Raw genomic sequence first — 19,986 nt, forward strand, 5'->3', positions numbered from 1 at the left:
AAATGAAAAACCTTAAAGCAATTTCAATTTGGCAATACATTTGGGAGCACAACCTCAGACCATATTTCATCGAATATATGATATCATATTGGATTTTTTTTTCTGCAGACTGGCGCTTGTAATAGACATTCTGTCGCTTTATATGTAAATCATATGCTAATATTGTATTTGGCCTCTTCTCTTGACACAACAACAAAAACATTAAAAATTGGCAACAAAAAGCATATTACTTAACCGCCAAAACGAACGGAAGTTATTAAGTAAAGCAAAGTTGCCTTCTCTCTCTCTCTCTCTCTCTTCCTCTTCTCCCCGATATCTCACATACTCTCCGTCTCCATCTGTTTCTTGTTCAATCGCTAGCTCGAAGAAAGTGAAGAAGCTACCTTAATGAAATGTATCTGACGTTTTAGACAAAGGCGCTTATGCAAATGTTGCAGCTATAGAGCGGCCAGCTAGACACAAGCGCCGACTAAATTCAGTTGCCACATGTGTGGAGCTGCTAACAGCTGTCGTGCCTGCCTCGTCGTCTCATTGTGATGTAAGCGCCCAAATAAATACGAAAAAAATTATTTTGCTCTTAATTTATGCAAATGCGCAGACTCGCAACCATTTTCTGCGCCAGCGCTGCTTTCTTCTTTCTTCTCTTCTTTCTTGCGTGCCGACTTGCTTTATCTATTTCACTATTTTTACCATTTTCTGCTAATATCGCAGCAACACCAAATACAATCATTCAGCGACCGTTAGTTCAACACCTATCCCAGTTTTGGAATTGGTGAGTAATAATGCAAAAATCACCCGCACCTTAGTTTGTGGCGCCACTCTACGTGTAGGTCCGTTGTCCAACACTCTTTGTGCCATTGTTTATGTGCGATAAGGAAACTGAAATAATTTGCCCAAAAATACATTGGCTTAGCACCTTTTTGAAAGTTGGTGTGTTAATATTATAATGTTGCTGCTGCTAATGCGAATGATTTAGTTGTTGTTATCGCCGTGCCGTGCGCGTCATACATGCTGCACACAAATCGCCCAAAATACAAAAAAAAAAAAAAAAAAAAAAAAAAAAAAACGCTTGACTGCGACTGGGCTGACGCTGGGACCGGGGCGTCTGAAACATAAAACTTTTTATAATTGCATTGTAAACATTTCACTTTCGTTTTTGTCGCGCTTGGAAATCTCCTCAAAATTGTCGTCGCTTCCATCTCCACGGCGTGCGCAGAATAATTTCCAGTTCCGATCCGCACTTTCGCTATGTGGGTGATGTCGACGGCGGGTTGACGGGTCAGGCTATTAAGCTCACGTTTCTCAGATTCAGTTAAAATCTTTAAGTTTATATTAGCAATATTTTGTACTTTCTTATTTTTTATATTTCAGTCAAACATACTTCAGCTATCTCAAAATGTTATAAAAACTTAAAAAAAGCGTTAAAAAAGTCAAAAAAATTTAAAACAACCACGTTTAGTTGCAATTTAAAATAAGCCATTCCAATGAACAATTATCTAAATAGTCTACACTCAATCTTAAATTTGGCCAATAGTTTCAAACCCGTCGGTAAAAACAACGAATGGCAACTGGCCCTACTTTAGAAAAAAATATATTTCGTATTAAAAGTATTAAGTATTAATATATAGATGGGATAAACCTAGAGTTTAGATCGATTTTCAAAAAGTCTACAAATAATTTTTTTCTTAGTTTTGCGATTGCAACCAATAACGTAACCGTCTTCATCCTTACTGTCTTTATTAAATATGTACATATATGTATGTACATAATATTTTAATCTTGAAGCCACATCGCGGTTCATTGACGTGCAGCTACAAAGGACTCAATTAGTTGGCCAGGCAATGTATCGAATCAGGTTATAATCTTAAATATGCACATGTAGCATACAAACATGTGTATATTGCAAGAGTAAAGCTCGGATTTGCATATTTGGGCGCACTTTGATTGGTTGGGCTAAGATTTAAAGAAAAAGGGTGAGGGAGGGAAGCTGGAGGGGCGCTTTACTGAAGCTTTATTGAAGTCGTGTCTGCATGTCTTAAAGCCGTGATCTGCTGTCGCCGATGACCTGCAAGTTTTGCGCTGACATTTGCGGTTTGGCGACAAACAAGCCACATGCACGAAACCGAAATGACAGTTGGCGCCAAATGGAGGAGGCGTGCCGATTTGCGTTTTGAATAAATAGATTAAAATTAAGATTAGGCATTGGCTAAAAAATTCATTTTGCGAATTTTATAAATCTTACTTACAGATCTAACTCCAAGGCATCGTATTTGCCCAGACAAAGCCTCGAGAAGCTCAACAACACGGATCCAGATCATGGCATATATAAGCTAACACTCACTTCAAATGAGGATCTGGTGGCACACAACAAGCCCAGCTATGAGCTCCTACCCAGTGTGGGGGGTGGTGGCAAGTTGCCAAATAATTTGCCGGATGTTCTGCCACTTGGAGTGAAGCTGCAACAGCAGCCAAAGCCATTGCCCGGACAAGCCGGCTCACCCAATGGACTGGTCAACGAAGTGCCGCTACGCTACGGTTCCAACAACAACCTCGCAACGAACTCGCCCACTAATGCCACGCCCTACACGATGATCTACACAACAGCAGCCGCATCGGCTTCCCAGCATCAGAGGTACTCGTCGCCGGCACTAAGCGACTACAAGAGAAAGACGCCATTTGGCCATCTCCAGCACTACACACGATCTCAGTCGTATGACTTGAACCAGTCGGCGGGAATCCCAAACAACAACCCCACTCAGTTCATGTCCCAGTCACATGTTGATCTTAAGCAAACCGCCTATGACCTCGAGACCACGCTGGAGGAGGTGCTGCCCGTTGTATCGGAAACACCACCACGTCTCTCGCCCGCCCACTCCGACTGCAGTCTCAGTAGCGGCGGCGGTGGCGGAGGCAGTTCGCTAGACAGCTCTCCAGCTAGTGTTGAGCCACATATTTTCCGTGCTGAGCTGATCAGCACAACACTGAGCACGCCACCTAAGCCGACGATGAACCGCCAGGAATCCTTGCGTGAGAACATTGAAAAGATTACACAGCTGCAGTCAAAACTAATGTCGGCCCACCTATGTGACTCTGGCATACTCGGAGGCAGTTATACATCTGCGAAACAAGCTAATCCCACCCCTCTGCAACCTTCCACAGTGGAACATATGGAGAAATGCCTCAAAGACGAATCCGCCGTTTCCCCTGGTGAATTCTGTGAAGGTGCCGAGCCGAGCAACAACAAAAATGAAGAGCTCAGCCCTCCTGTTACGCCCCTTTTGCAAATGGATGCATCAACCGATGGTCTGAAACTGGTGCAACGCAGCGAGATTGTATTGCGTGTCAATCCCCCCAGCACTTGCGAAATTGCCTGCCAGACGGACGAGCTACCGGACTTTGATCTCGGACGTCTATCACTGCACAACAACGTCCGCGACGAGCAGCAAACGCGCACCACCTTGCAGCCCCGTCAGCGTCAAACCATCGAAGTCGACTACGATAATTTGGCCAATGAGCTGCTACAGCTGCTCGCGCCCAACGACAAGCTCATCGAAATACTTACACCAAAAATTTACAAGCCCACCACAGAGTACGTCAGCAATCTGTATAATCCAAATGTTCCGCTCCGACCTACGAAACGGGATGTGGGCACCTCAACTCTGATGCGCATGAAGACATCGACAACGTCGCCAACAACAGCGATGTCAGAAAGCAAACTTATTACAGTGGAGCTACAATTGACGGACTTAGATAGCGTGTTGCTGAATGGCGCCTGTGACCCCGAATGCACGAATTTAATCAAACAGAAACTGGTAAGTACTACTTACCCTGTGTATTAGGGGTTTTAATTATACTTGTATTTATGTTTCTCGCCCGCACAGGATGAGCTCATAAAGCAATTGAACCAAAAAATTGCCGCCCTAAAGCGTGAGAAACAAACCATATCCGAGGAATGTGGCGTCAATGAAAAGGTGGGCACAGATCTGCTGGCCAAACTCACGGAAAAGGTACGTCCCAGCGAAGCCTCCAAGTTCCGCACCTACATCGATGATGTGGGCCACATAACCAGTCTATTGCTGTCGCTATCAGAGCGTCTGGCTCAAACGGAGTGCAACTTAGAGTCGCGTGCCGCATCGGGATACAGCAGTGAACAAGAAAAGGTTAGTTTGGAGCATCATTATTTAAAGCATCACTACATATTCCAATTCCTATGGTATTCTTGCAGATTACACTGGAAGCGAAACGTGATCTTCTCTACGAGCAGCTCGAGGAGGCCAAGCGTTTGAAGGCTGATATCGATCGACGTGGCAGCAGCATCGCAACCCTCTTTGGCAAACATCTCAGCGCCGATGAGTGTGCCGACTACGATTACTTTATCAACATGAAGGCCAAACTTATTGCCGACGCCCGCGACCTGGCCGATAAGATCAAATGCAGTGAAGAGCAGCTGGGCGCGCTCAGAGACGCGCTCGTCCAAAGCGATTGCTAGTCTGGGTGCCCGAACACCGTTAAATCCGCTGAATTTTCCGTGCTGTCAACTTTAAGTTGAGAGCTGTGCGTGAGAATTGGCGATTGTCTGTTCTGGACATTAGTCTGCATTTCATTCGCTCCAGATTCGGCCCCAGATGCGCTGATTACTTTCGAAATCTGTAAGCACGTGGAGCGTGTCACTCTATTGGCGACGGCTTAGGTGTGTAGTAAACCAATCGATGTGCTTGAATACAACCACTTAATGTATAATAAAAATGTATGTTCATTTGTGATTTTCAACTAGCTTGTAGGCAAACCTATGTATCAACATATACTAGTATCTGTAAGCATTTTTATATAATTGTCAAAGCAAAGATAAATATATCCATAAATAAATATAAAACTATTCTGAATAAATGTTGTGCCTCTTGGGTATACTTGTATGTGAGTAAGTATGTACATATGTAAAACAAAAATTAAAAACTCATAATTCAGGAACTTTGTGCAAATTCTTTCAACAATGAATTATTTTTTTAGTGAACAGCTAAACGTTCAGATTAATAATCAATATTAAAGTCGCCACAATTCTCTTTTAGTAATAAAACAAAATATTTAACATTCACGCATTTGGGTTTATAGACTTTTCAAAACTATGTATTTGAACTATGTATTTGTAAACATATAATAATATTGTATATTAATTTCATTATAAGAAACTTTCTTCTTCATATTACGATTTTTAGTGTATGATTACACAGTAGAGTCGAAGTACAAATAAAAATATTTCTGAAGTAAGAGAAGACTCTTTTAGTTTTTATGGTACATAGGCAATCGTACTTATCCTCTACATATAGTTTTATATAAGATTCCAATCTATAGTTTTTAAAAATCTTAATCTTAATCATAGAAAAGAAACGTTAAATAAGATATCTAAAAAAAAGGGAGAACTGTTTTAGGTTTCCTTATTGTGTTTTCGTCACTAAATTTAAATGTTCGTTAAACAAACAGTGCTGGTGAACGTTGCGAGAAACAAAACAGCTGTTGTTGTTGCACTAATCCAGCCCTAGTCAAGCAGCTGATAAGCCTACACAAAAAGGTAGTTACACAAACTAGTTATACTCGTAGCCTGATTTACACGTTGCACTTTTCCTTGGCACAGAAAGTTAGAAACAAAACAAAGCCAATAATATTTATGTGCAATTCATTTGCTATGTTTAAGAGCAAATTTTTGTTCCGCTGGATTCGAAACTACCTACAAAAAACAAACAACAACGCTTTGGCGTCTCCCAACAACAACAGCTACACAGTAGGCAGTGTACGAAATAAACATTTTTCTGCGCCACAAGGCTTGGAGCGCAGTTGGCGTGGACTAAATCCTGAAAAAGAGTAAGAAGCTCCTTAATTAATAAAATTCTTAGCCCAAAACATTTTTTATTGTAGATCAATACCAAAAGCAGCAATTAAATATCGAGGCATGGCCAACGAAACGAAAGCAGAACCACCAAAGCATACAAACAGATTGGCAGCATCCAAGTCTCCGTATTTGTTGCAACATGCACACAATCCAGTGGACTGGTGAGTATGGTTGAGTGCTGGCGGCTTGGCTACAGAACATAAACGAAACCACACAGGTATCCATGGGACGAGGAAGCATTCGAGCGGGCTCGTAACGAGAACAAATTGATATTTCTCTCAGTGGGATACTCCACATGCCATTGGTGTCATGTCATGGAGCACGAGTCGTTCGAGAACGGAGACATTGCAGCTATAATGAACAAACACTTTGTCAATATCAAGGTGGATCGAGAGGAGCGGCCAGACGTCGATAAAGTTTACATGCAGTTCCTACTCATGTCTAAAGGCAGTGGTGGCTGGCCCATGAGTGTTTGGCTCACACCAGAGTTGGTGCCTCTGGCGGCTGGTACCTACTTTCCGCCCACGGCACGGTAATTTATAGACAATTGTTAAGTAGATATTTAACAAGATTTATTGATAATTTAATTCACAGTTATGGCATGCCCTCGTTTTCCATGGTGTTGCAGTCCATCGCAAGGAAGTGGCAAACAGATCGTGAATCGCTGATGGAGGCGGGCTCGACACTGCTCTCAGCCATGCAATCGAATCAAAATGCATCAGCTGATGGCGATTCAGAATTCCAGCCGGGTAGTGCGGATGCAAAGCTGGCAGAGGCCATTACTGTACATAAGCAACGTTTTGATGAAGAGAACGGTGGCTTTGGAGTTCATCCGAAATTTCCGGAGGTGCCACGCTTGAACTCTCTTTTCCATGCGTACCTTGTGACCAAGGATGTTGACGTGCTGGACATGGTCCTACAAACGTTGGATCACATCGGACGTGGAGGAATAAACGATCATGTGTTTGGTGGCTTCGCCCGCTATGCTGTGGACAGAAACTGGCATGTGCCGCATTTCGAAAAAATGCTGTATGATCAGGGCCAGCTGATGGCAGCATATGCCAACGCCTATAAACTGACTCGAAGTGATCAGTTTCTGGGATATGCAGACAAGATCTATCAATATATGATAAAGGATCTGCGACATCCGGCGGGTGGTTTCTATGCCGGCGAAGATGCCGACTCGCTACCCACACATGAGGATTCAGTGAAAGTGGAAGGAGCTTTTTATGCCTGGTGCTGGGAAGAGGTCGAGAACGCTTTTAAAGAGCAATCAGGGCGATTTTTAAATATTGCAGCGGATCGGGCTTTCGAAATCTACGCATTCCACTACGCAATGAAACCAAAGGGAAATGTACCGCCCTCCAGCGACCCGCATGGCCATTTGATGAACAAAAATGTTCTTATTGTGCGTGGCTCCGAAGAGGATTCCTGTGCCAATTTTGACTTGGAGCTTTCCCAGCTGCAGCTTGTATTGAAAGCAGGCAATGAAATACTCTATGAGTTGCGGCAGAAACGTCCGCGTCCACATTTGGACACCAAAATCATATGCGCCTGGAATGGACTGGCGCTGTCGGGTCTAGCTAAATTGTCAAATTGTGGCACTGCAAAGCGTGCAGAGTACATGGAGACAGCCAAGGCTTTAGTAGAATTTATTCGGAAGCATCATTATGATGCAGACCGCCGGGTGCTTCTTCGCTCCTGCTATGGTACGGGCACTGACAATACGGAATTAGAACAGAATGAGTAAGTGTGGGGACAGTTGAAGTTACTTTGAATTTTTAGTAATAATTAATGCCTCCATTTCAGCACACGCATCGATGGATTTCTCGATGATTATGCCTTTCTGATCAAAGGCCTATTGGACTACTACAAAGCTTCGTTAGACGGCAGTGTTTTGCGTTGGGCCAAGGAGCTGCAGGATATACAGAATAAGCTGTTTTGGGATGAACTACATGGCGCCTATTTCTTCTCCCAGGAGGGTACGCACAATGTTATTGTGCGTCTTAAAGAAGGTATGGGTATAGATTGAAATGAGGATGCTCTAATTATTAAAAATAAATATTATACTTAATTTCAGACCATGACGGTGCCGAACCCTGTGGCAATAGCGTAGCTGCACGCAATCTCGTATTGCTGGCGCATTATTACGACCATGACGATTATCTGGAGAGGGCCACAAAGTTGCTCAACTTTTTTGCGGATGTTTCGCCCTTTGGACACGCACTTCCGGAGATGTTGTCGGCGTTACTGTTGCGAGAACACGGACTCGATTTAGTGGCGGTGGTTGGGCCGGATTCTTCGGATACCGAACGTTTTGTGGAAATAGTTCGAAAATTTTATATACCTGGCATGATTATTCTGCACGTTGATCCGCAGCATCCCGACGATGCTTGCAACCAGCGTGTGCAGCAAAAATTTAAGATGGTTAATGGCAAGACAACAGTATATATTTGCCATGATCGAGTATGTCGAATGCCGGTAACAGATCCGGAGCAACTAGAGGAGAATCTAATGGCGAACTTTTTCAAAGAGCGCCTATAAATCAAGAAATTACTCGAACTTATTACTAATTGTCATAGTTATTTAATGTTATTATTCGTGTTGTTGATAAATTTTGACTTCTAAAGTGAAATTCTGTTCTTGGAACTTGTTAGTAGCTAGCATTAAGTCCATAGCTTGATGATCCAATAGCGATGCATGCGCATTATATTACATTTATGTATTTTATGCTCTATAATCTTAAATATATATTTTAAAAGCAGTCTTTATGCTGTAGGTAAAGACTTCACTGTTTTTCCCTGTTTTCCAGTTTAAAAAAAGCTGCAGAATTCTTCACAAATACAACACATTTTGTGCATTTATTGGAATCGTTTGTCTGGAGCACCGAACGGATTGCGACAACAACGAAATACTTGGCGGCTGATTACAACTTAAGAGTTATTGTCGCCGATTCGTTCAAATGCCCCGCACACGCGTAAAAACTAAGCTAAACTAAATGCCCGCGCTCAGCCGCATCCGATCCGATCCAAATATAGTCGCCATATTTGAATCGAAACGCCTTGGTCATTCGCGTAAAAGAACTAAATGTATGGAGAGAACAGTTCGGTAATTGGTAATCATAATCGTAATAATAGTAGTAGCAATAAAAATAATTTAGTTGAAATTCACATTCATCACATTGGTTTGCACTTAGCGGCGAACCATCTGCCACCTGTCCATGCCTGCCTGCAATTGCGGTGGTGCTGCTCGCTGCTCAGGTATCTGCATCGTTGAAACTCATGGCTGCATCAAAGCTGTCCACAATAGTTTCCATGCGCTCATGGTGCTCGAATCGGGCTAGTTTGCGCTCTAAGCGCGAGCACGAGTTACGACGCGAGTGCCTTGTTCGTTTGAAGAAGCGAAAACGTGTGTCTTCCTCCTCCTCGTCGTATTCGGGCGCCGAAACCGAATCCTCGTCCGTTTCGCGCAGGAATTCCTTAGGATCGCGGTGGATTTTGAAGATTTTAGTCGCCCCCTGTAGCTTGGATATGGTGCGCGAGGCATTTAATATGCCGCGATCCGCGAGCTGCTTATGTGGGCGACTCCTAACACTGTGGCCGGCTGCCAGACGATTGGTTATGGAGACCACGTTGAAGAGCTTCGACAACTCCGAATCTATGCAGCGCGATTCCCTACGCAGGTTCTTACCATTTTTCACATAGATAAAATGGTTGATTTGATTATCGGCCACCAAGCTAGCGGTGGGCGGGCTACCGCTGCCGTTGGCCGTAAGCAGAGTAGGCGTGGAGGGCGGCGCTGGTGGGGGCGGGGTAACGACGTGCGGCATTGTGTAGCACCGTTGTCGCCCTTCATACAAGTTAGCAACATTATATCGGCTAAGCCGCCATGGCTCCAACTCGATTTCTTCGTGGTCTGAACTTGGCATATCCATAGCCTGCGGCGGCGGACACGAAAGCCGAGACCAGAAAGCGTGTGTATAAATTGTGGGTACATCGTGGGTGTGCGTGTATGTGTGTGTATTATAGTGTGCATGGGAGTTGGGATAGACGGGCAAGAAAATGGGCGTTGCAAAAATAATATCAGTTAAATATGAAATAACCGCAACAATTTGTGGATTGTGTTTACCTGCAGCAACAAGCCTTCGACCTCAGAGTATTGGCGATCTGTCAGACGATGTAGATGATCCATTTTTGCTAAACAATAACAAAAATACGTCTCCAGTTTGCCATTCACTGCAGGTGTTTTTATTTTTCCTGTCAATCCGTGCGGTCAATCAGTGCTGCAAAACGTTTATTTTCACGTTTAATCTTTTCAAGCGTTGCCAACCTTTTTCGTCGGTGTGGCAGCCTCAACAGTTCACGGTTTGCCATACGAATTTTTCGCAGTAACTATTGCCTTATTGGCTTAACGTAATAAAATGACCAGTTAAATTGCTGTAAGTTTAAGTTTTAATATCAGAGATCAAAAATTGATCTAGTACGCCGAATGCTTTCCATCTGTTCATATGTATGTATAAAAAAAATGATAATTAGTCAATATTTACAAATTCTGTAACTGTAACTTTTATACATTTCATTTGGTCTCCTTTAATGTGTTATAATAAAAATACATATGTTTAGCTTTGTTATATTTTATAGCTCTGTCTGCATATACATATGTAAACACATTTACATCATATGATTTCAAACTCACAGCCTTTTTTTCTGATTTAAGAACATAAATAAACACTGTAGTAAATGTACACAGCTCGCTGTTGCCTGAGTTGTTTTGTTTATTGATTTCCATCATTGACAACCGGTTTGGATTAATTTGATTCTGCTCTGAAACAGTGTATGTGTTTTTATAAAATGTTCATTTATAAAACATTCATTTAACATTAAAAATAAAAGACAATTTGCTTCAGTTTTGAACTAGGGTTTGTATTTGGTACTTGTATTGTTGTATTTTGTATTAATTTTTGTTTTCAACCGCAACTTTCTGTGGTTTCGATAGGCCCCCACTATTTCCCGATTGCATACACTAAAACGCATAAGCAGGCTAGTGGGAAAAGCGGGCTGAATTTGTATCAAGGCTCGAGGCTGGTTCTCCACATTCCAGCACCATGTACAAAGTCAGCATCAATCAAACTCATGGATAACATTACGCGCCTATGGATTCCACACAGAAAGTTGAGTTTATAGTTGGGGCCCAAGGCAGTCGCCGTTCGCTGGAGGGGCGATGAAGCGACGAACCTTGGGCCGCGGGTGTGTTTGTGATAAATAATGGTGCCTAAAGCTTGCAAAGCAGAAGGGCATAACGCCCATACTGGCAATTAGGCGCGCCAATTGCTCGAATGGCGACAACATAGCCATCGTAGAGCAACATATGTTGTGTTTGTTTGACAAAAAGTCAAAAAAGTTGGTTTTTTCAAATTTCCGAAGAAATTTGTTTAGCCCAGCACCTCCGCGCAGTTCCTATTGTGCAAGTCGCACACGCAAAGCAGCACTTCAAATTATATTTAGCAAGCGGCGCTTCACCAAAGCCAGCACTGAAAGCACCCACAAGAGGTGTCCAACGCTCAGCAAAGGTGTTGCCTGACAAGCTGCACACAACTTGGAGCCCAGCCTTATGTTTGCGACGCACAAAAGGATCAGCACGTAAACACCGAGCGGGGGGGTTTTTTTCGCCTTGGCAAAGGACCCGCATGGAATGGCAAACACATGCGCAAACATAAGCGACAAATCAAAGCATTGTCCTTAGGTCGGGACCAGAGAAGCAGTGCTTTAACTTGACCGCCATACGTACACGCTGCATCTGCCCATACAGGCACAAGGCTAAGACAAGATTTTGAACGATACAGGGACATGAACAACGCCCTCGTACTCAACACCCTGGCCAAAAAGTGCTGCTCTCAATGCAGGGCAGCAGAGCCGCTGTGCCGGCCATACGTACTTTCCCATGCAACCCAAAGGAATTGCACAAAATTGTAACGCCTGGCCGACGCCACTGCTTGCAGCAGCGCACTAGATCAGTCACTTGGCTTTTGTGGCGAAATGTGTGCGTTGGCGTCGCCCATGTCTTGTACCGCTCGAGTGTCAATGGTAAACTCTAAGTTTAAGAGTTTGCAAAAAGGACGAGTATCTTTGAATAAGGTTTCAAATTTTGTGAAATGGCGTTCGTAGCCAAATTGTTAGCCGCATGTGCAGCGTGACTGAAAATTGCAATGATAAGCCACAAAAACCTGTGGCTTGAAACACGCACAAAGCCACCCAAAGCAACAAGTTGAAAGGGCCTCCAAGTGCATGCAACCAGCACAACAGGATGATGCGGCTATCGAAAATGAGTCAGTCTTGCTCTGCTTGCCGGCGCCTCACTTAGTGAGCAAATGAGAAATGAGAACTTAACTAAAAGCTTTGAAAGCTTTATGCTGCGGTTGCTGGTGTTGATATTGTTGCTCTCTTGTCGTCGATGTTCCCGTTTCTGTTGATGTTGCTGTTGTAAATAGCGTCGTTCTCACCAATATGATGGCCAGCGCGGCGGAGTAAGCTGTTTTACTAATGTGGTTGTTGTTATTTGGCATGGACATTGAATAAGTTCATTGTGCGCCCTGCGCACTTTGAAGTTGCTGGTGTTGTTGCTCATGCCGGAAAGTGTTGTGTGTTGTTTGTGCTTTTTATTCTGCGATATCGGCGGACTGCTTACGCTTCCGACACTGCTCAAATGTGTGGCCACGGAAATTACAGTAGGTGCAGCGTTTCGTGCCTTTGGCGCCACGCAACGGACCTGTGGCGGCTGCCTCATCCTCCTGATTATTATGCTCTATAATGCGACCCTGTTCGAGCAGACTGCGGAAGGTTTTGATGTCTTGGCGGGGAATTTGCTTGCGGTATTTTATGTTCAGCAGGCCATATAAAAAGTCCAGCTCGGTCTCCTCGTCGTGACGATTCTCGGGCAGTTGAGCGAGCAGCGCACGTTTTTGCACCACAAACGTGTCAATGGCAACATTGTCCTCCTGTTTCTTCTCAAAGAACTCCATATAGACCTGGTAGGCGGGTTTTGCGGGCGAAAAATTCTCACGTATGAGAGCAATAGCATCATTCCACGTTTTGGCCTCTTTCCGAACACCCTGCCACCAGGTCGACGCGATGCCATAGAGCAGTAGTGGCAGTCCTTTCAGTGCGCTCTCGTCGGATATGTCTTCCACCTCCTTGTAGGTGACAATACTTGTGATGAACTCCTCGACCTGATCGTGTTCACGCGCTCCCCCAAACCGTGTCGTGCACGCACTGAAGTTACCCTTTGATTTGGTAGCCTCGATTGTGCCGGCAGCAGCATTTCCGGCAGCACTCACGGCGGTCGCACGAACTGCGTCGATGAGCTCACGGAGCTGTTCATTCGTCATTTGAATGGTTTGTGGCATATTTGTTTAATCTGGTATCGTCGTTTGGACTTGGAATAAATAGCAAACACGTAGTATATAAATGTTTTTGCTTTTATTGCAATTTGTGCTTGGACAGCTTGCAAAGCCAATACGTTTGGCGAATGTAGCTGTTTTCACAATTGCTGGTCGTAGAAGACTAATTTGTCGCTCAGCCGCCAGTAGTTTTTATACCAAGCCGTTGTGAAATTCAAATTCGAAAAAGCTTTCGGTTATCTGAGCGTCATGGCGGAGAGTAAAAGTAGCATGGGCGTACAATTTGTTGGTGAGTCATAAGTAGAAAAAACAAAACAAAAAATATATTCATTTGTAGATTAATAAATAATATATTTAAATTGATTATGGGTATATATGTTAGTACAAGTATGTTGCATGTTTATTATGTAGAAAAACCCCGTATGTTTTACTAAAGTATTTAAGTACAGCCTTAAGCGGACACTCCCCTTGGGCGGACAAAAATTGGCCGACCGTGAGTGTCCGGTCAAGAGAGTTTTCACTGTACCCTAGAAAAAATTATTTTCTTGATTGTTTCTTGTTCTCCGAATAAATTGAATTTTTATGTTTTAAATTGTTTTAGATTTGATATTATCTAGTTTCTTAGAACAAGTGGCCAATTTTGCAATAACTTTTTTCTGTTTTAAGTTTTCTTAGCGGAACTTGATATGTGGCGGTTTTATTTAAATTTAATCAAGCCATTTTAACTGCCACAAGAACGGTAAGTTTTGAATATAATAGTGTAAAATTCTTTCTATTGAAGAGTTGAGCCCGCTCGACTCTAGCATTCCTTTCTTATTTAAAAAGCAAATCATGCAATAATAATATCAATATCCGGCCTTTCGAACTTAAAAGCTTTTCTGTTCTCAGAGCACATTTTTTTAACAAATGTACGTATGAATATTTCTTTATATTTCACCATCAGCGAAAAAGCTGACCTGGCAGAGCAGTTGTTAGTTGCTGCTCAGTTGGAAGCGAACGGCAAAGGGAGATTGCATGCGTATGCATGTACGGACATACATATATTAGATTGTACCAGGCACTATTTTGTTTATTTGCTTTGAAGTAAGACTCAATTTTGTTTATTGAGTTGAGAAATCTTTTTCCGCGGGACTATAAACCAAATGGCTCAGCTATCGGAGGAGCAGTTTCGCATACTCATCGAAACTATACGTGCTCTCGCCCCTCCGAAACCAGAAGAGCCGCAATCGAAGGGTAGCTTTAGCAACTGTACGGTGCGGTTCAGTGGTCAACGAGACAATGACGCAGTTGATGAGTTTATTACAGCAATTGAAACGTACAAGGATGTCGAAGGAATCAGCGATCGCGACGCGCTTAAAGGCATCTCATTACTGTTTAATAATATCGCGATTACCTGGTGGAAAGGTGTGAGACGAGAGGCAAAGACATGGCAGGATGCGTTAACGCTATTACGCGATCATTTTTCGCCTACAAAGCCATCTTATCAAATATATATGGAGATTTTTGAAACAAAACAGTCAAACCACGAAGTCATCGATGCATTTGTTTGCAACAAAAGGGCGCTACTGGCCAAATTGCCAGATGGCCGGCATGACGAGGAAACTGAACTGGATTTTGTTTACGGCCTGATGTTGTCCAAGTATAGAGACCATATACCTCGCCATGAAATCAAAACTTTTCGGGAACTGCTGGAACGCGGTCGCAGCTTGGAACGCACAAGACACTAATTCAATTGTTTATAATTATGTAAACTTTGTAAGTTAGATTATAAAATATGTAAATATACAAATATATGTATAAAAGTAAAGTTTATTGTACAGTATGTATGTATATGTGAACTGTGTATGTTAGTTTATAAAAAATGTAAATATATAAGTGTAAATTAAATGAAAAGTATGGTACAATTTAGAGAAGCTTTCAATACCGATTATGTTCTTTATTATACAAAGGAATCAATACCAAATTAAATCATAAGTATAATGTGTATTAATTAAATTCAACGCTTAAAAGAACGATTAATTTAAGGCGTAGTTTATTATTGATACCGAATGTTGGTACGGTTTGTATGAATAAAACGGAGCAAAATTTATAAATTATTTTTCAGGTTTCTACTAATTTAAAACAGTTCGCGCTGGCCCTGCCACCTTACATTGCAGCAGGCCTCATAAAGCGCTGCCAGACAACGCATTAGATATGTATAAAAACAGGTGGGCAGGGCTGTCAGCTCGTGGACGTTTTTCATCCAGGTGCGTTTTTTAGTTAGTCAGTGGAAATTGCGGAGAATTGTGCGTTCTATGTCGATTGCACGCTTCGTACAATGCCTCCTAACTCAATTTAAGGGCCACCATGTTAAGGGAAACATGAAAAAATACAGTTAAACTACAGTAAAGCATTCTATTGCAATTCTGGTGTACCCCGTCTGATAAAGCCATGACAATTAATTTCGTGTTTTCAGACTGCACGCCGTGATTTGTCTTGAGAACAGTCGAAACGCTGCCGGCTGCAAGCGAACACGATGACCACGAGTAGCGAGGATGTGCTGCTGCAGATGGGCGAGGTGCGGTACAAGAAGGGCGATGGGACGCTGTATGTAATGAATGAGCGTCTAGCATGGATGGCAGAGCACCGGGATACAGTGACGGTTTCTCATCGCTATGCGGATATTAAGAGTACGCTTTATCACGTTATAAACGAGTATTATGTATGCAATGATTAAAGGTTTCCCTTCGTGTCGTTTTTCGTGCAGCCCAAAAAATTTCGCCCGAGGGCAAACCGAAGGTGCAGTTGCAGGTGGTACTACATGACGGAAACACTTCAACGTTTCATTTCGTAAATCGCAACGGCCAGAAGGCCATGGTGGCCGACCGCGACAAAGTCAAAGAACTCTTGCAGAAGCTACTGCCAAGCTTTAAGCGCAAGGTGGACAAGGATCTAGAGGATAAGAACCGCATATTAATGGAGAATCCAAACTTGCTACAATTGTACAAGGACTTGGTCATTACAAAAGTTCTCACCAGCGACGAGTTCTGGGCCACCCACGCCAAAGACCACGCACTCAAGAAGGTCGGCAAGAATCAGGAAATCGGTAAGTTTTGACGTCAATTTCAATTCGAAGCGATATAATCAGTCTATGCGTGCGTGTGTAGGTGTTTCTGGCGCGTTTTTAGCCGACATCAAACCGCAAACGGATGGCTGCAATGGCTTAAAATATAATTTAACTTCTGATGTCATACACTGCATTTTCAAAACATATCCCGCCGTTAAGCGCAAGCACTTCGAGAATGTACCATCAAAAATGACCGAAGCGGAATTTTGGACAAAGTTTTTCCAGTCGCATTATTTTCATCGCGACCGTCTCACCGCTGGTACCAAAGACATCTTCACTGAGTGTGGCAAGATTGATGATCAGGCTTTGAAGGCCGCCGTGCAGCAGGGCGCTGGCGATCCGCTGCTCGATTTGAAGAATTTCGAAGATGTTCCGCTGGAGGAAGGCTTTGGAAGCGTAGCCGGCGATCGCAATGTTGTTAATAGCGGCAACATTGTCCACCAAAACATGATTAAGCGATTTAATCAGCATTCCATTATGGTGCTGAAAACTTGCGCCAACGTTAACAATGCGTTGCCCTCAATGAGCAATGGCACAAATATTGCCAATGGACCTGTTCCGCAATCAGCTTACACAAATGGCATCAACGGCAAGGGCTCCAAGCACTCGTCAGAAAGCCTCCCAAAAAGCAAAGATGAGCCGCCAACAAAGAAACAACGACTAATCGAAAAAATTCATTTCGAGGACTTAGGGGATCCTCTATTAGATCCTGATGAAAACACAACTGATGGTCCCAATAAAACCAAACAAGTCGAATTGGCTAAGGTCGAGCGATACCTAAATGGTCCCATACAAAACCAAATGTACGATAGCCATAATGACGTGCTCAGTTTGGACGAAGTTCAATACAAGCTGGTCCGCAACTCGGAGTCCTGGTTAGATCGTAGCGCGCAACGTGAAGTAATTAGTTCCAAGTCCGCAGTCAACGCCCTGGGCGAACTGAGTCCGGGTGGCTCTCTAATGCGAGGCTTTCAGGAACAATCTGCCGGACGTAAGTTTTGAAAGCATAATGACAGCTTTTCTAAAACGAGTACACTGCTTGTTTATCCACAGAGCTGGTGCCACGAGATTTTCAACGTGATTTGCGTCATTTATACCTCTCCTTATCGGAGCTTTTGAAACATTTCTGGAACTGTTTTCCACCGACCACAGAAGAACTGGAGGCGAAACTGCAGCGTATGCACGAAACTTTGCAGCGTTTCAAAATGGCCAAATTAGTGCCTTTTGAGGTATGTGCACCCATATTCTTCTTTTGTAATTCGCGTAATGTGGTGAATTGTTTTCATAGAATCGTGCCATGCACGAGCTCTCGCCATTACGTTCATCATTGACTCAACACATGAACTTGCTGCTGCGAACCGCCAACTCCAAATATGCCACATGGAAGGAACGAAAGCTGCGTAACAATAGATAACATACGCCTTACGAGAACGAGCGGCAGCAGCAGCCATTGCACACAACGCGCTCCTCACAACTGGAGTTGGATATATTTTAATTGTCATCCCCGTTTGTGTACGAGTGGGTGTGCAGCACTACACCTCATGAAACATTTTGTGTACTACTCATAAGCATCTAGTATTACTATTAAGGTCTGCGCTGAATGACACGCATTGGAATAAAATAATATTTACAAGTTTTAACACTTTGTGTTGAAGTCCAGTTCAAACTGGAATGTATCGGATATTGTAGAGAGTAATGTTTAATTAGCAGTAGGTTTTGTATAAAAGACACGTCTAAGACAGAACTCGTCTTAGTCGGTTTGAAAACTCACTCTTTTGTGGTTTAGTTTCAAATTAAACGAACTGAAAAACTCGTTAGGTAACTAAATTCTTAAATGTATGTATGTAAATTGAATCTCTTTAGGCCAATGTGATGGTATTCTACATTCATTTGTCTGGAATACTTCACAAGCCACAGCTACCATTTAAAGCAAATACTCTTCTCAATGTATAAGCTGCATCAAACCGATTTTCTGACACACATATTAAAAATGTTCTAATTAAAAGATTCTTCTCTGCGCTTTACACACCTTTCTTAGTTATATTTGCCGCCGTGTTCGACAGTTGTATGTGGATTGTGAATAAATTAAGAAGAGATCTCGGGCGCATAGTCAAAATTTTAATTTCATTTCTAATTCAAAAAGGAAAACAGCATGTGTCGCCTTTACAAATATTTATATTTTAATATTTATATTTTTAACATCTGTTGGCATGTTGGCTTTTGTGCGCTGCTATATCCAACAAATTCAGAATATGGTGTAGGATTAGATCGATTCGAAAGTAATACTTTTTATATTAATAGCAATTGATATCCACAGATTTTTATGGCCATATCGGTGCCCATCGACTTGCCACACCGCAACGTATTTATTTCATACAATTACGAATTTAATTACTACCAACCTGAACACGTCTACAAATATCCCCCTATTTTGGTGAGTCCCCGATGTCGTGGACCACAATTATGTCTTTTGATATGTGTCGAGCTTCTTTTAACATTCTCCTTTTATAGATGGGTGATTTCCAGGACAGTTATTTAACATACGATACAATCACGCCCCGAAATTGTGAAAATTGCAAACAGAGCGCGCGCCCTGTTGCAAATCAGAATAGTACAACGGAAGAGGCTCACAAATCAGGAAGGAACGAAACAAAGGAGGCGGCACGTGAGAAACGTGCGGTCTCCCTCATAAGTCGCACCTCCTTCTATGCCGTTTTAAAGGATAAACTCGAAAGGTTGGGTAACTAAAAATAAATTGTTTATTTTGAAATTCTTGACGTTGACTTTGGTGCACGAACTCGGCTTTGGGCGCTACACGCTTCTCGAAAACATAAATCGCATTTGAAATTCGCTTACCAATAAGATTCAGAATTTTATAAAAAGTGGCAGAATTTTATAAAGGGGTGTTTCTTTAATGTCACCGTAAAATGTGGCTTTCCCTTTCCGATCTATCCGATGGTTTTATATCGAGTACTAAATTATTTTATTATTAGATTTTTTTTTTTTAATTGTTAAAAAAATGGGAAAACGTTCGATTTTGGTATCTTAACATCAATTTAGCTGAAGGGGCTTAGCAAATGGAATCTTCATTAGTTAACATTGTAGTTATTTTTCTTCAATATATCGACAGCCCACCTTCGGTATACATAAATGATTGGAATTATAAAATAAATGATATAAATTATTATCTTTTGATTTGTTGTGTTGGGAACACATTTGATTTAAATTGTAACCCCCAGATCAGGGTACCCGGGTGAGGCATGTCTGCTGCGCACGATCTGTGAAACGAATGCATCGTTATTGGGAGACATAAATGGCTTTTTGGGTAATTTAGTCCACATCATATTTTCGTAAGTACTGTTATAAAGCTTCTAAAAAATTGCATAGAACATTTACTATTATTGGTTACAGGCCTAGCAGTTCGCGGGACGAGAATCTGCCGAATGAATACTACAATGCCGAGATAGATGGGAGGAACAATGAGTGTGAGTCGTATAAGAGAAACTGTACAGAGAACATTCTGGACTTCATATCAACGCCGCTGGAGCAAATTCTTAACGACATTTCGAGCCGAAGACTGTAAATAAATAAAGAGAAACT

The 19,986-nt window shown here is 42.4% G+C and overlaps 7 protein-coding genes across 11 annotated transcripts in view; 5 read left to right on the forward strand and 2 right to left on the reverse strand.

The window, feature by feature from the left end:
* LOC115633626 (protein Shroom) overlaps positions 1 to 4,887 on the forward strand; it is a 60,717-nt gene extending 55,830 nt beyond the window's left edge. For all 5 annotated transcript variants that reach the window (XM_030531059.1, XM_030531060.1, XM_030531058.1 and 2 more), the window contains 3 exons: positions 2,249 to 3,812; positions 3,882 to 4,160; positions 4,226 to 4,887. In XM_030531059.1, coding sequence (XP_030386919.1) covers positions 2,249 to 3,812; positions 3,882 to 4,160; positions 4,226 to 4,489 — 2,107 coding nt within the window. In that variant the 3' untranslated portion in view covers positions 4,490 to 4,887. The remainder of the gene's footprint in view (positions 1 to 2,248; positions 3,813 to 3,881; positions 4,161 to 4,225) is intronic.
* Positions 4,888 to 5,600: 713 nt separating this feature from the next.
* LOC115624957 (uncharacterized protein B0495.5) lies at positions 5,601 to 8,519 on the forward strand. Its single transcript, XM_030519813.1, has 6 exons — positions 5,601 to 5,856; positions 5,911 to 6,045; positions 6,102 to 6,416; positions 6,479 to 7,630; positions 7,694 to 7,899; positions 7,965 to 8,519. Exons 1-6 carry the CDS (start codon positions 5,663 to 5,665, stop codon positions 8,426 to 8,428), a joined length of 2,466 nt encoding a protein of 821 aa, XP_030375673.1. The 5' UTR covers positions 5,601 to 5,662; the 3' UTR covers positions 8,429 to 8,519.
* A 457-nt stretch (positions 8,520 to 8,976) lies between these two features.
* On the reverse strand, positions 8,977 to 10,144 carry LOC115633936. Its single transcript, XM_030531454.1, has 2 exons — positions 10,013 to 10,144; positions 8,977 to 9,821 (listed from the first exon to the last, which is right to left on the reverse strand). The coding sequence occupies exons 1-2, from the start codon at positions 10,073 to 10,075 to the stop codon at positions 9,141 to 9,143; spliced, it is 744 nt and encodes a 247-aa protein (XP_030387314.1). The 5' UTR covers positions 10,076 to 10,144; the 3' UTR covers positions 8,977 to 9,140.
* A 641-nt stretch (positions 10,145 to 10,785) lies between these two features.
* On the reverse strand, positions 10,786 to 13,437 carry LOC115625551 (activity-regulated cytoskeleton associated protein 1). Its single transcript, XM_030520642.1, has one exon. It carries the CDS (start codon positions 13,284 to 13,286, stop codon positions 12,540 to 12,542), a length of 747 nt encoding a protein of 248 aa, XP_030376502.1. The 5' UTR covers positions 13,287 to 13,437; the 3' UTR covers positions 10,786 to 12,539.
* Positions 13,438 to 14,283: 846 nt separating this feature from the next.
* Positions 14,284 to 15,087, forward strand: LOC115633973 (activity-regulated cytoskeleton associated protein 2). The gene has a single exon (XM_030531493.1). The coding sequence runs from the start codon at positions 14,423 to 14,425 to the stop codon at positions 15,005 to 15,007; it is 585 nt and encodes a 194-aa protein (XP_030387353.1). The 5' UTR covers positions 14,284 to 14,422; the 3' UTR covers positions 15,008 to 15,087.
* A 472-nt stretch (positions 15,088 to 15,559) lies between these two features.
* Positions 15,560 to 18,026, forward strand: LOC115628557 (general transcription factor IIH subunit 1). The gene is made up of 6 exons (XM_030524722.1): positions 15,560 to 15,664; positions 15,736 to 15,949; positions 16,027 to 16,365; positions 16,427 to 17,377; positions 17,440 to 17,615; positions 17,675 to 18,026. The coding sequence occupies exons 2-6, from the start codon at positions 15,796 to 15,798 to the stop codon at positions 17,798 to 17,800; spliced, it is 1,746 nt and encodes a 581-aa protein (XP_030380582.1). The 5' UTR covers positions 15,560 to 15,664; positions 15,736 to 15,795; the 3' UTR covers positions 17,801 to 18,026.
* A 512-nt stretch (positions 18,027 to 18,538) lies between these two features.
* Positions 18,539 to 19,969, forward strand: LOC115634729. Its single transcript, XM_030532613.1, has 5 exons — positions 18,539 to 18,643; positions 18,704 to 18,820; positions 18,898 to 19,121; positions 19,626 to 19,736; positions 19,798 to 19,969. The coding sequence occupies exons 1-5, from the start codon at positions 18,539 to 18,541 to the stop codon at positions 19,967 to 19,969; spliced, it is 729 nt and encodes a 242-aa protein (XP_030388473.1).
* Positions 19,970 to 19,986: the final 17 nt, after the last annotated feature.

This window comes from Scaptodrosophila lebanonensis, unplaced genomic scaffold (genome assembly GCF_003285725.1).
Source record: "Scaptodrosophila lebanonensis strain 11010-0011.00,11010-0021.00 unplaced genomic scaffold, SlebRS2 tig00000001-arrow-pilon, whole genome shotgun sequence".
Classification (NCBI taxonomy): Eukaryota; Metazoa; Arthropoda; class Insecta; order Diptera; family Drosophilidae; genus Scaptodrosophila; species Scaptodrosophila lebanonensis.

Bases quoted from the DNA above. Each gene is read 5' to 3' on its own strand.
- LOC115624957 (XM_030519813.1), top strand. From the start codon at position 5,663: ATGTGCAATTCATTTGCTATGTTTAAGAGCAAATTTTTGTTCCGCTGG. The intron at 6,046-6,101 runs GTGAGTATGGTT...GAAACCACACAG, and splicing joins GCACACAATCCAGTGGACTG to GTATCCATGGGACGAGGAAG. The intron at 7,631-7,693 runs GTAAGTGTGGGG...CCTCCATTTCAG, and splicing joins ACGGAATTAGAACAGAATGA to CACACGCATCGATGGATTTC.
- LOC115628557 (XM_030524722.1), top strand. From the start codon at position 15,796: ATGACCACGAGTAGCGAGGATGTGCTGCTGCAGATGGGCGAGGTGCGG. The intron at 16,366-16,426 runs GTAAGTTTTGAC...GTGCGTGTGTAG, and splicing joins CGGCAAGAATCAGGAAATCG to GTGTTTCTGGCGCGTTTTTA. The intron at 17,616-17,674 runs GTATGTGCACCC...TTGTTTTCATAG, and splicing joins CCAAATTAGTGCCTTTTGAG to AATCGTGCCATGCACGAGCT.
- LOC115633936 (XM_030531454.1), bottom strand. From the start codon at position 10,075: ATGGATCATCTACATCGTCTGACAGATCGCCAATACTCTGAGGTCGAA. The intron at 9,822-10,012 runs GTAAACACAATC...CCGCCGCCGCAG, and splicing joins TCGAAGGCTTGTTGCTGCAG to GCTATGGATATGCCAAGTTC.
- LOC115634729 (XM_030532613.1), top strand. From the start codon at position 18,539: ATGTGTCGCCTTTACAAATATTTATATTTTAATATTTATATTTTTAAC. The intron at 18,821-18,897 runs GTGAGTCCCCGA...CTCCTTTTATAG, and splicing joins ACAAATATCCCCCTATTTTG to ATGGGTGATTTCCAGGACAG. The intron at 19,737-19,797 runs GTAAGTACTGTT...TATTGGTTACAG, and splicing joins TTAGTCCACATCATATTTTC to GCCTAGCAGTTCGCGGGACG.
- LOC115625551 (XM_030520642.1), bottom strand. From the start codon at position 13,286: ATGCCACAAACCATTCAAATGACGAATGAACAGCTCCGTGAGCTCATC.
- LOC115633973 (XM_030531493.1), top strand. From the start codon at position 14,423: ATGGCTCAGCTATCGGAGGAGCAGTTTCGCATACTCATCGAAACTATA.